This window comes from Quercus robur, chromosome 3, assembly GCF_932294415.1.
Source record: "Quercus robur chromosome 3, dhQueRobu3.1, whole genome shotgun sequence".
Taxonomy (NCBI): Eukaryota; Viridiplantae; Streptophyta; class Magnoliopsida; order Fagales; family Fagaceae; genus Quercus; species Quercus robur.
The window spans coordinates 4128538-4145911 of NC_065536.1; the positions used below are offsets into that span (position 1 = coordinate 4128538).

The 17374-nt window shown below is 33.6% G+C and overlaps 1 protein-coding gene across 2 annotated transcripts; it reads left to right on the forward strand.

Annotated features, from left to right (window-relative positions):
- The first annotated feature begins 314 nt into the window (after nucleotides 1-314).
- LOC126716763 (protein SUPPRESSOR OF QUENCHING 1, chloroplastic) lies at nucleotides 315-16882 on the forward strand. 2 transcript variants are annotated; one of them, XR_007652270.1, is made up of 30 exons: nucleotides 315-937; nucleotides 1717-1817; nucleotides 1918-1974; nucleotides 2064-2158; nucleotides 2793-2892; nucleotides 3394-3452; nucleotides 3597-3721; nucleotides 4060-4192; nucleotides 5074-5161; nucleotides 5346-5424; nucleotides 5666-5726; nucleotides 5870-5945; nucleotides 6032-6142; nucleotides 7140-7235; nucleotides 7638-7760; nucleotides 9146-9343; nucleotides 9720-9824; nucleotides 10275-10339; nucleotides 11881-11974; nucleotides 12220-12377; nucleotides 12503-12552; nucleotides 12640-12761; nucleotides 12935-13042; nucleotides 13915-14007; nucleotides 14120-14156; nucleotides 14558-14805; nucleotides 14964-15113; nucleotides 15850-16037; nucleotides 16520-16655; nucleotides 16745-16882. XR_007652270.1 is itself a non-coding variant. In XM_050417741.1 (29 exons), the coding sequence occupies exons 1-28, from the start codon at nucleotides 580-582 to the stop codon at nucleotides 16012-16014; spliced, it is 3255 nt and encodes a 1084-aa protein (XP_050273698.1). In that variant the 5' UTR covers nucleotides 315-579; the 3' UTR covers nucleotides 16015-16037; nucleotides 16520-16882. The 2 variants fall into 2 exon arrangements, 1 of the variants encoding a protein (XP_050273698.1); XM_050417741.1 differs by having other exon boundaries at nucleotides 16520-16882.
- Nucleotides 16883-17374: the final 492 nt, after the last annotated feature.

Below are 17374 nucleotides of genomic sequence, written 5' to 3' on the forward strand. Positions count from 1 at the left end.
GCCGCACTTTGTTTTTTTTTCTTGATAATAGTGAAATCCTTGCAACTTCGTGGATATAAACAAATTATCGAACCACGTAAATACTATCTTGTACATATGATTGTTTTTCTTTGATGTGTGTTTTGTTTATTTTTTTTTTTGTCACTTACCAGTTGAGAATTTCGGGTTAATTCTCTATATACGGTGTCCCTCGAATTTCTGAAAGAAGAATAGGCGGTGGTAAGTGGTCACCAAGTGGATAATGCAGTAATGTACTAATTATTCAACACCTCAGCAATATATTATGTACTAAACAAAAAAAGAAAAAAAAGAAAAGAAATCCACTTCTCCACCACTGAAAAACATTATTTTTCTACCAAAACTATCCCTGAAAATCCTTTCCCTGCAAACAAATTCCACAAGAACTGAACAACAATCACTTCCTCAAAAAGAACAACTACAAAAACTTTTGGCAAAACATAAAGGTCAGTTTTGTCTCAGCTCAAAAACAATACAACAAAACTCCCTCGCTGCCACTCACAAATACAAAACAATTCAGTTCATCAGTTGCCACACACCCACAAGGGCCACACCACCACCATGGCTTTCATGAAACTACCCTCTTCTTCTCTCTCCCACCAAACCACACTCTTCTACTTCACTGCCAACCTAAAAGGGACAAAACCCATCTCAGTCCCAAGCCATCTCGTCCATTACAAGCCAAAGCGCCACCATAAGATTGCAGTGAGAGCTTGTGTGAAGGTTGAGGAAAAGGACAGTTATACTGTGCAAGAGTCTTCTTCTGGGAAGGAGTGGGGGAAGGTGTCTGCTGTGCTGTTTGACATGGATGGAGTGCTGTGTAATAGCGAAGAGGCGTCTAGAAAGGCGGCGGTGGACGTGTTTGCAGAGATGGGAGTGGAAGTAACTGTGGAGGACTTTGTGCCATTCATGGGGACTGGTAATGATTGAATAATATGAATTCAAATTGTATTCATTCATTGGCTATATAGTACTTAGGCATTGTTAATTTGTTATATATATATATATATATATATGGGTTATATTTCATTGTAAGCAAAACTATGTTTAATGAATTATTATTCATACTGTTTTGCTGTGTGTAACTTTTTAGTGAGGAGGGTTTTTGGTCTGACATGCTAAATTACTGATAAACCCTTGAGTTTTTTTTTGATAATGTGTTGGGAGAAAGTAGGGCAAACGTGTAAATGGCCTTCTTCTGGTGTCACCTTCTTGCCCTTCTTCATGGCAAATTGGGTAATTGTGTGCTTTTAGGTTTTTGCAGTGTGGGGGTTGCAATTGAAATAAACTAAATATTTTCTGTTAAATTGACCATTTTTTCTAAAAAAATTAAGTTGTTAAGAAATCATGAATTTAATCATTTAATGATTGTTCTAACACTTCCCCTCACTTGTGGGCCTAGACTCCTTATTAAGTGAAGCTCAAGACATAAAATTTTAACTATTTAAATGGGAGGTAGAGTAGAGACGAAGTTTGAACTTATGATCACCTGCTCTAATACCGTGATAAATTATCGATAGTTCCAATATTTTGAGCTGTTAAGAAGGATGATGTTAATCATTTAACCTTTATTTAGTCATTTTCAAATTTCGGATGGCTTTGTGCCAATCAGTAAAGTGAGGAATTACTCTTCTAGTTTTCTAATTGCTAATGTGCAATCTTTTGAAATAAAAATATTTGTTTTAACACCAAAACCAGGTGAAGCAAACTTTTTGGGAGGTGTTGCTACTGTTAAGGGAGTTGAGGGATTCGTTCCTGAGGCTGCAAAGAAGAGGTTCTTTGAGATATATTTAGACAAGGTAATTGATCCTCTATCTTTAGTCAATATATGTCATGTTGGTGATACTCTTTAGTTACCAAAATTGTCCCTAACACCTAAAGTTTTTTCACATTTTGTAGTATGCAAAACCGAATTCTGGAATAGGATTCCCTGGTGCCCTTGAACTCATTACTCAGGTATGTGGGGGCTGAGTCATGGATGCCATGACGCACTTACCTTCCTGCTCCATCTAGTGATAAAATAACACACTGGTTTTGTATGGCAGTGTAAAAACAAAGGCCTTAAAGTTGCTGTTGCATCTAGTGCTGATCGTATCAAGGTTGATGCAAATCTTGCTGCTGCTGGTTTACCTTTGTCAATGTAAGACACTCTAATCATGTGCTGTGCTTCTCAATTTTATGTAATAGCATTACATATTTTATTCTCCAATTTATACTTCTTTTAATTATTCATATATTGCTGCAATCATCACTGAACACACATGTTATGTGAGTTGCATCACCATGATGAATGTTTTAAACTTCAAACTTGACTAAAACTCCAATAAAATTGAAGAGCCTAAGTCTTAAAGATATGCATCATGTATATTTTCACAAAGGTTCAGATACAAAGAGTTAAATTCTAATTAGTTTAAAATGGAACTGAACTCATGAGAGTCTAACAATTGGGTAATAGCCTTAGAAGGAATAAAGAATATAGTTTGTGGTTAATTCTAAACATTTGTGGAAATGTCAAATATTTATCCAAAATTTTTTCCCACTTTTTGAACAATAAATGTTGTAAACCACAGGATCTAGAATATAATCATGACAAAGATGACATGCAAGTAAGCAACTTGGTGATATTTGAATTCTGGACATGATTGTGTGTCTAGAAATCAGATTAGTTCTAAAGCATAGTTTGAACTGGAAATTTCACTAAAACATTTAAGTAGACTGTAAATTTCATCTTTATGAGACCTTTTGTCCTTATTATTTTGTTTGCTTCCTTTCAGGTTTGATGCTATTGTGTCGGCAGATGCTTTTGAGAATTTGAAACCTGCTCCTGATATTTTCTTGGCTGCATCAAAGATTTTGAATGTGCCAACCAGTGAGGTATACTAACACATTTAGCAGTTTTATTGTCTTTGGAGACATGATTTCCAAACAAGTTTTTAATTGACTTCAAATAGTGGCTGTATATTTGTATTGAACTTGTGATTTGTGCTGCGTAGTTTTTCTATTACATATTACTATGCTTTTCTTGAAAAGACAATTTCTTTCTTAAGGGAGGGGAGGTGTAAAGGTCAGTGATAAGTGCACTTATTAGATGAATACTTCGAAGGTATATTAGTTTTTACAAATAATGATTTTCTTGAATGTATCATAAGTTTTTTAGAAAAAGTTGGTTCTGTGAGGTTTTGCATAAACTGTATATTAAGATTGTTCCTATATGGTTATTCTGTTTTACTTTTTTCATCTAAAGAATGTGCCAATTTTCTATATGCCATACCATAAATGAATGTTTGTCAGCAAAATTCTTTTTAGCCTGTTGGAATATTTATATGACAAGTCATAGTTATATTATTAAATAAAGTAATGCCCATATTTTCCTAGTGTATTGTTATTGAAGATGCACTAGCAGGAGTTCAAGCTGCCAAATCTGCAAAAATGAGGTAAATATGTTAATATTATGTGTTGTATCTTTTCAGATCAAGTTTGTCTAAATGTTTTGCATGAATCTCTGTTTGGTAGGGTATATGTTTATTTGGTAAAAAAGGTAATCTTTTCCACTCTTTCTTTTTTTGGGCTACGTGCAGATGTATAGCTGTGAAAACGACTCTGTCAGAAGAAACTCTAAAGACGGCTGGTCCATCACTTATCCGAAATGAGATTGGAAATGTTTCACTTCATGATATTCTCAGTGGTGGCTCTGATGGCTATAGTATGTAGTCCTGAGAGTTTGCCACAAATGTCATTTTGTACCTCATTTAATGTAGAATGCTGAAGCTAAACTAGTGCCATGTTTTAATAATAACAAGTGAGATCAGTTTTCTTGTAATGGGTAATCCCATGTATTGGAATTTTACTCTTTTGTTGCTAAATGCAACCTTTTACACCAATCAATTGGTTTTGTAGATTTTGATTTATTGGTTTAATAAGATGATGATGCAAAAGCTTTTGTTTAGTAGTTACACTGTTGCTCTCCTAGCAATTTTCTCTTGGGTAATACTAGTATATAGTTTCTGTCTTACAAGGTCTCATGAAGGCATGCCGTTGCAGATGAGAAGACGCAGGGAAATCAGTTTCTTTCTACTTCTGCACAAACCTCACCTGCAGTGCTCACGGAAAGGACAGATAATGGGTCAATCCAGAATAGACCTGCTACTGATAGTGGGATATTTTCTATTGGGGGGTATGGCTGCTTCTATATCTGCTTAAGTAACAAGATTTACCTCATTCTGGATATAGTTGTGACAAAGATCTGGTTTTAAATAGCGTGTACCACCTTTTTATTCATGCATAAGGCTAATACTAGATGAGCCTCAAGTATATGTGTATTTCTCCAACTTTCTCTCTTTATCTCTGAGAGAGCTAAAATAGTCAATCATAATAGATGAAGGTGGCATGGTGGCACATGCCTTAAGTGAAATAGAAAACTTACGATTTTATATAAGTAATGAGCCTTACCTCATCCTGGATATACTTGTGACAAATATTGGGTTTTAAATAGCATGTACCACCATTTTATTCATGCATAAGGTCATACTAGATGAACCTCAAGTAAATGTGTCTCTCTTTATCTCTGAGAGAACTAAAATAATCAACCATACTGGATGAAAAAGGCATGGGGGCACATAAAGAAATATTATGTTTTTGCTACGTGATTCTCATGCATTTTTGCTTGATTAGCATAGATAACTGAATTGGAGCCTTAAGGAATTCTTTTGGATAATTTGGATGCTTTTGGTGTATACATCAAAGAGATTCTGAATACCGAGTAGTAAAGCCCCAAATTTATTTTTCTCATGGCATGGCAGTGCTGTGCACTTCTTCAAATTGATGAAAAACAGCCTTTTTCATTGTTTTTGGGTTGTTTATCCTCAAAAGCTGGAATTCAACTAACTTCATGTAATTTCTTTTAGTAGATAGCTTACTTTACATACAATCTTCTTAATGAATGGTGTCCTCTATCAACGTAAGAGTATCCCTTTCCCATTTTTCTTTCCCAACAAAACCAGAAGAGTATTTTTTGAGCAATTTTAGCTTGAGGCTGCAGAAATAATTTATGGACAGGTTGTGGGGTTCTCGGCGAGATATTTTGAGATATGGAAGTTTGGGCATTGCAATTTCTTGTCTCATCTTTAGCGTCACAAACTGGAAGGTATAAATGACTTGACAGAAAAGAATGTCAGAGAACACACTTAAATATTTTAGATTTATATTGAATCTCAGCATCACAATCTTTCCTGTGACCTGGAATATGCTAAGAGGATGTTGTAGGCTATTGTTCTTTGCTTTTATTTTAGTTTAATTGATGAAAATATACAATTTTCATTCCTTTGCAGTCAATGCAATATTCATCCCCAAAAGCTATTTGGAATCTGTTATTTGGAGTCAAACGGCCATCTTTTGAATCAAATGAAGGTACCGATGCATTTCATGTAACAATTCTGGTATTTTCATTTGCTGCATTTTTTTTCCCACTTTCTTTGATTGCCATTCTTTTTCTCTTATCTGTTGCTCTTTCATGGTTCTGTATAAATTATGAATTTTTTAATATTTAAATCTATGGTGTTCTTGATTTGTATTATCTTCTCCTATATATTTTTATTATAATCACTGCAGATGTAAGAAGGGTAAATTTACCACAGTTTATTGGTTATAGGTGAATCAAGATTTGACAGAATCAACCAATATGTGACCTATATATCTGATTTGGAAACCAGGTAAGGATTTTCCCACTTCCCCTTTTAAGATATATTATTGCATTATAACTCTCATCGTTTTTGTCTACTCTGTTTTCTTGTTAGTACCTTTCATTAAATTAAAGTTTGACATTTTTTGCTTGAATTTTCTTTCACTGTGTAAGGGGAACTTCTCCAACTGTGCCAGAATTCCCACCTAAACTTGATTGGCTGAATACAGCTCCCCTTCAGTTTCGCAGGGTAAATTTTACTGAACTTGATTTTTTGTTTTAGGTGAAATTAATGTGGTGGCTTTAGTTTTGATTTTGATTTTTTTATTTTGGCAGGATCTAAAAGGAAAAGTGGTTCTGCTGGATTTTTGGACCTATTGTTGTATAAATTGTATGCATGTCTTGCCAGATCTAGAGTTTTTGGAGAAAAAATACAAGGATATGCCAGTATGTCATTTTCTTTCAATTTAGATATGTCAATCTATTAGCAATCTCAAATTTCACATTAATATAGGCCTCTGCTGCTATCAAAACGCTTGTAACAAAATGAATAAAGTCTAACGAGCTTTGATATTTTATTTATTCATTTTTTCTTGTAAGGTGAACGTGATTGTTCTCTTAGGTTACCGGAGACACTGTTGTTTTATCTTTGAGAATTTTAATATTGTATCAATGCTTTTCATGCTTGCAAATGCCTAAAATAACTCAGTCTATGTTGTGGAGGTGATAGTTTTTCTATGGTTGCTTTCTGTCAAGGTTGAAAAACATGAGTTAAATTGGCCAAAAAGGGGGGAGAGAGAGAGAGAGAAAGAGAGAGAGATGCTTTGTTCTTGTTCACCCCAATTCACCTTGCTATTTTATTGAATGTCTACAAATTCTAGCATTATAAAAGTATTTGGTATAAGATTATATCACTTTTGATGAAAAACAATGATGTTATATATATATATATATATAAGTCTTATGTACAATCTATATAAATATTCTACAAGTATATGGGAAACATGGAGAGGCAGATAATACCAATTTGAAGTATGAAAAAGCAAGTATTAGTACATTAAAAGCTGAAGTATAATATTATGATAGAATTTCTCCAAGGTGAGTGTTGGGATTTGATAGAAGCTTCCAATCAAGTGTCTCTCATCTTCTTAAATCTGTTGATCATATGTCATCTTTTAATATGATAGTTGGATATTCAACATCAAATGTTGGCAAGTGTCTCCAATAAAAAGTAAAAACAACTCCCCCAAACCCAAAAAATATATATATATATATATATATATATATTACACTGCTTTCTTATTCAATATTTCACAGGTTCATTTTTCATGTGTTTCTGACATTCCTTCATATCAGTAATGATTGCTTAGCTGATTTATGGGTTGGTTTCCAAATGCCTGAATTCCAAAAGTGGTTGTTTTTATATATTCTCATGTTTGTGCAGTTCACAGTGGTTGGAGTACACTCCGCAAAATTTGACAATGAGAAGGATTTAGAAGCCATTCGCAATGCTGTATTACGCTATGGCATCACTCACCCGGTAAAGCTTTATGTTTGGAACTTGGTATGAGCAGAGTTTTGATCTTTCAAAAGTATTTAGGGTGTTTTAAAACTGGTACAACTTTTTTCAGGGTAAATACTGGCCATCTTTTAATGTGATTTGGGTGCATTCCTGTTTTGCTTGTTCCCATGCTCATAAACATGGTGTTTCTTACATTCTACTTGCATAGTGGGACAAGAAATGTCCCTTTTGGTATTTATCTTACATTTTTATTCTAGTATTCTCTTTAAAATCATTGAATTTCGACCTCTTCATCCATGGAAGAGATTAATAATACTTTTCAAAACGATGCTCTTAATCAAATTGGAATATACTATCTTCAGTAATATGGTGAAGCTCACTATATTGTCTGATTGTTTCTAATTCTTTTTAACAATTTAGGTAGTCAATGATGGAGATATGTATCTATGGCGAGAGCTAGGTATAAATTCATGGCCAACTTTTGCTATTGTTGGCCCCAATGGTAAGCTCCTTGCACAAATAGCAGGCGAAGGACGTCAAAAGGTACTGATGACCGCTTCTAACTTTTCTTATGAATATTTTAAAAGCCTGATTTCTATTCTTTAGTAAATGCACTATGGCTAGTTTTAAAAGTGTCAATCCAAATGATATCTGATTGTGGCACATGTTTTTGTCTCCATGCATGTGTTTTAATTAATCAAAGTTGAAAGACACTCATACTGACTGGATTTGTCAGAAACAATTGTTTTAGGCAATATGGTTCTGCTTAAGCTGACTAATATTGAGTCGGGGCAAACTAGAATGATGCAACTGGAAATCAAAGAAAAAGAAAAAGAAAGATAGAAAACCTAGGAGTTAGCACCATGTGGGGAAAAAATATACCACTAGGAGTTAGTACGTAGTTGGAGTCAGCACTAGACCATTAGGACAATTTTAATAGAAATTTTATTCATCAAAATAATCCCCTGCTCAAAGAAGTACAACTTTGCTTATATAGGCTACTAAACTGTAATTCAAACAGAAATAGAAAACCCTAATTCTAATTAGCTTTGGAATCTCTATTATTGAATTACAAAAATAACCTTGACTCTAATAAAATAAAATACTAGTAAGCTAAATAACTACTAGGACCTAAAATAAAAAATAAATTTAACCAATAAAATACAATTGACATTAAAAAAATTAAAAAAAAATCTTTCCTTGTACTTCTTGCATCAAATATCCATTGCTATATTGAATAAAAAAAGAAAAAGTTCAAGCATATCTGTAATTTTTGAAAATGTAAACTGATGGCATGTAGTACACTACCTGTGTCATTATTATGATGTAACATTATAGTTGCCTTTCATGCTAAATGTACAAGGACTCTTAAAAAGATGGGAAAGAAGGGAAACCAAAAGGGTGAAAAAGATATTGAAATTTTTGAAAGGTGCAAGAACTTGAGATATGAAGGAAAATTGATGTCTGATTTTTGGAAGTTCTTCAAAGATACAATATTCTTACAAATACCTTTATCAAATAATAGATTTTTCCTTTTTTTTTTTCTTAGTGGAATTCTTCATATCTAAGGCAGTTTATGTGAAAATCAATATGGTTGGGAGCAACTGTCTAAAGTTTATTCCATAACTATGGTATTATTTTAAATCCCCTTCTGCTCCAGAAGTAATTTTTTTTTTTTTTTTTCATTTATAATCTCCATCCCATTAATTAACTTCATATTGACATCTTAACTTGTGCTAAATCACCTACTTTGTGCTATATTTCAATGTAACTTGTTCATAACAGCAAATAGCATTTTTTTTTCAGAATTGTATTTTTAACTGGCGCGCAGATGGTTATTCTAGTTCATGATTCTATTTACTCAAAATTACTCATTAAATGGTCATATAATAAGGAAATGTAGTCTTTTCTTTTGCTTTGTTTTGAAGGATCTTGACAACTTAGTGGAGGCAGCTCTTCTATTTTATGGCAGAAAGAAGATGTTGGATTACAAACCAATTCCTTTAAGTTTGGAGAAAGATAATGATCCTCGCTTATTTACATCTCCATTGAAGTTTCCTGGAAAGCTAGCAATTGATGTCCTTAACAACAGGCTCTTCATTTCAGACAGTAACCATAATCGCATAGTGGGTTCTTTCTCTTTATCTCTGGTGCACACGTGCAGACATTCAACATATGTACTTTTTTACTGAATCCTGATCTTAAGATGAAAAGAATGTTACAGTAAGCATATTAAAAACTAAGAACCCCTTTGTCTCACAGCAAGGCTGTCCAACAATCCTGACCTGAAAACAAGCTTCATAATGAAAGAACTTACCAGAATCTGGGTCACTAAGACTTGAATCAAAGACCTGAACACATGCTTCATGTCAAGCTTATAATAACAGTAGTACCTGTGAATTTGTTTATCTTTATCCTTTGTGACAGGTCACAAGTGGAATGTGAACCTGTTTTGATGTACTCAGATTGTTATTTAGCTATCTTTCCACTTTTGGAGTTCAGGTGGTAACTGACCTTGATGGAAACTTTATTGTCCAAATTGGGAGCACAGGAGAGGAAGGTTTACGTGATGGTAACTTTGATGATGCCACCTTTAACCGCCCTCAGGTGAGAATTAAGTTAATACGTTACTCCCACCATCTGAATTGAGAGCCATGATTTCCTTTTTAGGATGTTTCAAAATGAGTGTCCACCTCCAGAATGTCAAAAAAAAAAAAAAAAACAATGATACCTTTATCTTCCCATATCATCCTCATCAATTTAAAAAATAAAATCAAGATACTAAAAGTAGAGGCCAGCTTTGGACTTCATAGTAAACGTCAAATACTTTTTGTTCTTCGTTAAACATTGTGTCATTTCAAACCACAACGCTCTATTTAAGAGAGTAAGATTTGTATCTATTGTTTTGACTATGCTGCATATTCATTCAGTAGGCCATTAATCTTGGTACTTTATTTCATTTGTGAATGGCTGCATGCATTTTGAGGTTTGTCATCCCATGTCTCATTTTCAATATTGCCTGTATTCACAGTAACTTTGTAGCTCTTGCTTCTTTAGGGCTTGGCTTACAATGGAAAGAAAAACATCCTTTATGTAGCAGATACTGAAAACCATGCTTTGAGGTATGTGTTGACTTCAGAACTATGTCTTGAGTATTTAACAGGCTGGCTGGTGCTCTTTCCAGTCATTAAAATGGCTGTATATTCTCAATGTCTTTGTTTTTAAGTTGATCTTTTCTTTCTAAAGTCAGGTTCAGTGCAAGATCCGTAATAATTATGTGTATTCATATAACAAACATTTACAAAGTTGAAAAACCACTGATTCATCCAAAAATATTTATGCTTGTGCTTAAAAAATTTCAAAAACTCAAATCCGCACTTTAAAACAACCACCACCAAGCCTTCGTCCCAAAATTTAGGGTGTTGACTATGGATCCTCCCTAGATTAGTCAAATCTACACTTATAATGCATAAAAGGTTTTGAGTAAGTGAAAATGATTTGGGTTAATCTGATACATAACAGCTCTTTTAGCTGCATTGGTCATAGAAAATAGAATTCATAGGCTCGCTTGTACAAAGGACTGGTTTGGCATATTTGTAATCCAAGTAGCACAATAGTATTTGGACTGTGCAGAAACTGACATATGTGAGGCAATATGAAGGAACGAATGCTTGGAATTAAAATTTAGTCAATAATCTACTCGGCAAGTCTAAATAGTAACTATAAAACTCTTTTTTTTTTTTTTTGGCACAAGGTAAAAGTTAAAGGAACTTTTTTTTTCCTATTTCCCATACTTCTATCAATTCAACATACACAATCATGTACATTCAAGGTACATAATTTTTCAAAGAATGTACAAAATTATATATATTCAACTAACACATTTTTCAATGAATATATACAATTTAGTACACTCAAATGACTCAATGTACAAAATTTTTCAAAGAATGTACACAATTCAATACATTCAACGTATACAATTTTTCAAGGAATGTACCCAATTCAAAAATTTTCAAGGTATACAATTCTGCAAATTCAATGTACATAATTTTAAAAAAATGTATACACAATTTTTCAAAGAATATACATAATTTTGTACCCACAACATACATAATTCAGTATGTTCAACTTATACATTTTTTAATGAATGTACATAATTTTGTATATTCAACGTATACAATTTTTCAAAGAGTATGCCAAATTTTGTACTTTCAATGTACACATTTTTCAAATAATGTAAACAATTTTGTACATTCAACGTACACAATCTTTCAAAGAATGTATACAATTTTGTACGTTTAACATAAACAATTTTTCAAAAAAATGTACACAATTCTATATATTCGACATACACATTTTTCGAAGAATGTTCATTTTGTATAAACATTTTTCAAAGAATATAAACAGATACATACATTCAATGTACACATTTTTCATTGAATGTATACAATTTCGTACATTCATGAGAATTATTTGAATCACAAGAAATACTAAGCATGCTAATAGCATCAATGTAGAAACCTTTCATTTCTAACAATTTTAAATTTTATTATTGTTACATGAGAATTATTTGAATCACAAGAAATAGGAAGCACACTAATAGCTTCAGTGTAGTAACCTTTCATGCATGAGTTTCTAACAATTTTAACTTTTATTATTATAGGGAGATTGATTTTGTCAATGAGACTGTGCGCACTCTTGCCGGAAATGGATCCAAAGGTTCTGACTACAGAGGGGGAGACAAAGGAACCAATCAGGTAAGATTGCAAAAGATGAAATTTGAGGATCCACTTCAAAATCACATCCACATTAGTTTCAAATAAAAAATAGTAATAAGGCTCCTTGTATATGCTATATCAGTATGCTTCATCAACTTGGGTTCACTAGTGTTAATTGATCTTGTTGACGAATAATAAAAATTTCCTGGTACATAAATTCTAAATTGAAATTTTCTGAACAAATATCTCTGCATAATGTTGAAATTCTTAGTATCTTCTTCCAGCTCCTTAACTCTCCATGGGATGTCTGCTTTGAGCCAGTCAGTGAGAAGGTTTACATTGCCATGGCTGGCCAACATCAGATCTGGGAACACAATACAATAGATGGAGTTACTAGAGCATTCAGTGGTGATGGTTATGAAAGAAACTTGAATGGATCAAGGTATTGGAAACAATAAAATTAATTTTATTTTTGTCACTGGTTATTATAATTTGCTTGGGTGCGTTCATATCAAATTCTCCCAGAATTTTGATAATGATAACTTTTACGTTTAAATATTGTGATAGCTCTACAAACACCTCATTTGCACAACCTTCTGGAGTTTCACTATCTCCTGGTAATATTTTACCTGAAAGAATTTTAACCATCATTTAAAATGTTTATTCTTAATAATAAATTTTTTTACTCTAATGCACATTTGAAGATTTGAAGGTGGCATATATTGCGGATAGTGAGAGTAGCTCCATTCGAGCACTTGATCTAAAAACTGGAGGATCAAGATTGCTAGCTGGAGGTGATCCTATCTTCTCAGACAATTTATTTAAGGTACTTTTGTTTTGAGTTAAGTAATCATTTCCTTTGTAGCCAGATATTACTCTTTTTTTATTCATGTACACCATATACGGACTAAACAAATCTTAAATTTTATTGTTTAGAATTTAACCTTTTCTATTTATCTGTTTCCTTCCCATAATTATTATTGTGTTTAACCCTCGCAGTTTGGAGACCATGATGGAATAGGTTCAGAAGTACTTCTTCAACATCCGTTGGGTGTCCTATGTGCAAAGGATGGTCAAATTTATATAGCAGATAGCTATAATCATAAGGTATTTAGATCATGACTGGAGATACTTTAAACAAAAAAAGAAAAAGAAAAAGAAAAAAAAAGGACTTCTCTAACATGCAGTATAAACTTTTGAGGAAATCAATTAACTGTCTAGCTAATTTCAGCTTTAATTGTTTTTTGGGGGGTGTACATAAACTTCAAAAATATTCCTCCATCCCTCCTATTAGGCTCAGAGGACAGTTAGGCTGCTATTCACATCGCTCATATTAAAGTTGCACTTAAGTAGCCAATTATATTGCTACCTATTCATGCTAGGATATAATATCCCTGTTGTTCCTCAGTATCACTCATGTTGCTGGTGAAAATAATTACAACTTTAGGGAGACCAAGTGTTACCTTTGACTAATTTTTGTTCTGAATTTTGACATTTTATATATGGAAAACAATTATAGCAGTAAAATTTGTTTCATAAAATATTTTACAGAGTAATATATTTTATTCAAAATATCAGGTCTAGTTAAAATTCTATGTTGCAAGTTTTTAAGGCATCAATGGGTGACTCTCATGGCACATACTGGACTTGTTAATCAGTTCACTTTTACCACGAGGAAATTTCTATGGTCTAGATATAATTCAAATTATTTCTACAAACTTTTACTTTGTTGGATGACTATTAAAATTGGTTCTTATCCCCAAAACTTTCTCCTATGGTTGAATCACATATTGTTCATCAAATATTTATTACACATTACTCAAGGTGCTCCACTGGTTCTGTTTACATAAAATTGATACTACCTGTATCCACTTCCTTTATGTATTAGATTTAGTATGTAGATTTATTATGATAACATGCTGGTACAATTAACTGCTTCAGTGGGGTTGAACTACTCTTCCTTGTCCCCTAAATTTCAGATCAAGAAGCTAGATCCAGCTAGTAAAAGAGTAAGTACCTTAGCAGGGACAGGGAAAGCTGGTTTCAAGGATGGAATGGCCCTTGCAGCTCAGGTTGGAAAATACTTATAATATTCTTATTTGATGAAAAATATTTTTTTCAGTTATGTAAGCTGAATTGCTTGCCTAAAATGTCAACTTTTAATGTATTTATTTGTTTCTGCAGCTCTCAGAGCCATCAGGAATCATTGAAGCAGAAAATGGTGATTCTCAATCCTATTCATACATGACAAATAATATTTTGGCCTTAGTCTTGTAGCACATCTCTGAATTTACAAATCCTTGTCAAACTTTCTAAATGGGTTCCCCCCAAACCCCAGCCATGTACATTTTCCCCCTATTCATTCATCGTAAGGAAGTTGCATAATGTTTGATTGTTTGTTGGATTGAGGCTGTACTGCCTCCTAAATCATGTAAATCCATGTATATCTGGGCTATCATTCTGTCATTCAATAACTAGTTGAATTGGTACAGAATTTCATAGCCATTTTGATGGTATGAATTATGTTAATAGCCAAAGAGAGAAGACTTTTGCTTCAATTCTTGCGTCTTTGCTTGCATTGGTAACTATTTTATAATGGAAGTGGTTCTTGTCATTTTGCAGGAAGACTTTTCATAGCTGATACAAACAACAGTGTAATCAGATATCTAGACTTGAACAAGGAAGAAGCCGAACTTCTTACTTTGGAGCTGAAAGGTGTTCAACCTCCTGTGCAAAAATCCAGATCTTTAAGGCGCCTTAGAAGGCGATCATCAGCTGACACACTGACTGTTACTGTTGAGGGTGGTTCATCCAAAGAGGGAAACCTGTCACTTAAGATATTGTTACCCGAAGAGTACCACTTCTCAAAGGTTCCACCCCTTCTCTCTCTGATATACCATATGGGTTCCAACTCTCTAATACTGTCTCATTTTCTCTTGAATGTCTCATTCAGTAGGGTAAAAAGATCCTTTCTGTGTTTGTTCACTTGAATATCCTATGATCTACTGCCCTGTAATTCATAATGCAGGAAGCACAAAGTAAATTTAGCGTTGACAGTGAGCCTGAAAGTTCAATGGTTATTGATCCTTTGGATGGATATCTTAGTCCAGAGGGATCAGCAATACTTCATTTTAAGAGATCCTCCCCCTCAGCTTCGGTGGGGAGAATAAGTTGCAAGGTATGCCTCATTTTTTGGTTGCAAACTTTGCTGGTCTGCTTTGAAATGTTTTAATTTAACTTCCAATATTAGTTAACTTTGATCTCACTAAAATTCTACTTCCTAATAATGCTATCATTCTGGCACTAAAAGGGGATTAGGTGACAATCATGTCTTTGTGACAACCAAGACAGCCTCAGGCAGATGCATGTAGCACCAGAGAGTTTATGATTCTGGTTTTGGGGACCTTTACCATGTGGTGTTCCACTCATTATCTTGCAGGGCACAATAGCCTTTCGCTTTTGCTAAAAATAAGCATAAGAACCTCAAAAGAGGTTGATACAAAAGAGGATTTAAGGTGAAGTTGAATTGTTTGTGGACCAACTATTCTCAGGAAATAGGTTGAAGCTACCCTTAGCTATCAAAAGTCAAGTAGAATCTTCCAAGAGTGACACTGAAAAGAAAGATGTTTGCTATGTTCTTCTATGCCCCCATTTGTATCACAATATATTTTGCCCGAGCATGACAAACGACTCAATGATTAGATGATACATTTTTAAAAAAACCTTGTGTCTATTTGCTCAATTTTCTAAAAATGACAATTAGAGCTCAATTCAAGAACAAGATTTCCTTGTTCAGGCACTAGTGTATTAAAGAATTTACAAGGAAAACAAAAAGTCTAAAAGAAAAATAACCTCCAAGTTAAGCTCACAATCTGTGATTTTTGGTATAAAATTAATGTGGCTTGTCCTCTCAGGTTTACTATTGCAAGGAAGATGAGGTATGTCTATACCAATCTCTGTTATTTGAAGTACCCTTCCAAGAGGAAATTCCGGACTCTTCCCCAGCAGAAATCACACTTACATATGTTGTGAAGCCCAAAACTCCAACAAACACCTTACAGCTATCAGTTTCCCACTGACACAAGCACCATGAAAACAAGTTGTAAGATCCCTTACTATTCTTTTCTCTTTCTTTCATGAAAGTTTGATATTCAGTTGGATGCAGCCGTTAGTTACATACATTGTATTTTTTTGCCCACTGATTAAAATAAGTATAATGAGCAGTGAAATGTATCAAATCATGGTTCAAGACTGCTTCATGGTGCTTTTCTTTTGTGAAATAACATGCCAAGAAAACATGAAATTCATTGTTTTATAAAATATTAGTTAATGATCAGTTACTTTAAATTTCTCAAATCATGTTGAAATGTAGAATTTAGATAACTTAATAACAATAAAACTTATATATTCAGTGAGATAAGAAGTAAATTATCTTTCCTGCTTCTACCAGTTAGCATACATACTATTAAGGCATTGAATGCACCAAACACTATTTTTCGGTGTCAAGTGGCTGATGAGAGCAGCCAATTCGAATCAACCAATCAATTTTCATGATTATATGAATTAAATTGTGATACTTAATAGGTGAGTGCTGTCCTTTGAAGTGAACAAGGCATCCTCAAGTCTGTCCCAGGCCCATATGGTGCTTTTGTCGTAATGATGTGCCAAACAAACAATTGCCATTTTTTTTGTGTAAGGCCCTGCATTGGCTGCCTTTCAGGTGTTATTCCCAATTATATATTTGTATTCATATAATTATTGTTGTTGCTATCGGTAATTTAATATCAATCACAATCATCATTGTCTTAGGGTTAAGCAAGGGATGGATTGCATACCAAGGCACACACTCGTGTGCACTTCTCTTTAATTGATTAAGTGATGACAATGTGGTCAATCATTTGTAGTTTTACTTTGTTTTCTTAATGAGAGGAGCAGATTAGCCCCCTACATACTTAGCAAAGAAATTAAGTATTAGATAGAGACGATCTTTGACGAGTTCCAATCAAAGCATGTGAGAGGAATGCATTTGTTTAATTGATTTATGCATTAGATGCATTATAATATTAATTATTAATAAAATGACAGCGTAAAACGCGTTTTTTCCACCAAATCCCATGTTTATCTCTTTCCAACATTTTTGTCTGAATATTTTGTACAATGCATTATATAAGTGGGTTTATGATCTGGCTTGTTCTTTATCTATTTGTCCATGGGGGGTGCTTGGTCCTGCCGGCATAGGTATGGACCAGGTTTATGACTATAATTAAGTGGTTTGAATTTAGACAGGAGCATGAATCTTTAAGGACTAAACTAATGGGAGGAGATTAATGAATCTGGAATACCTCAGAAACAGTACTAGTTCGTGACCATAAGGGCGTGACTGATAGGTTTGCTTCACGTTTGGAAATTCTGCTGCATAATTAGAGAGTCAACAATAAC

Excerpts from the sequence above, each read along its gene's own strand:
- LOC126716763 (XM_050417741.1), top strand. The coding sequence starts at position 580 with ATGGCTTTCATGAAACTACCCTCTTCTTCTCTCTCCCACCAAACCACA. Across the intron at positions 3,722-4,059 it reads TGGTGGCTCTGATGGCTATA|ATGAGAAGACGCAGGGAAAT; the intron begins GTATGTAGTCCT and ends ATGCCGTTGCAG. Across the intron at positions 12,378-12,502 it reads AGAAACTTGAATGGATCAAG|CTCTACAAACACCTCATTTG; the intron begins GTATTGGAAACA and ends ATATTGTGATAG.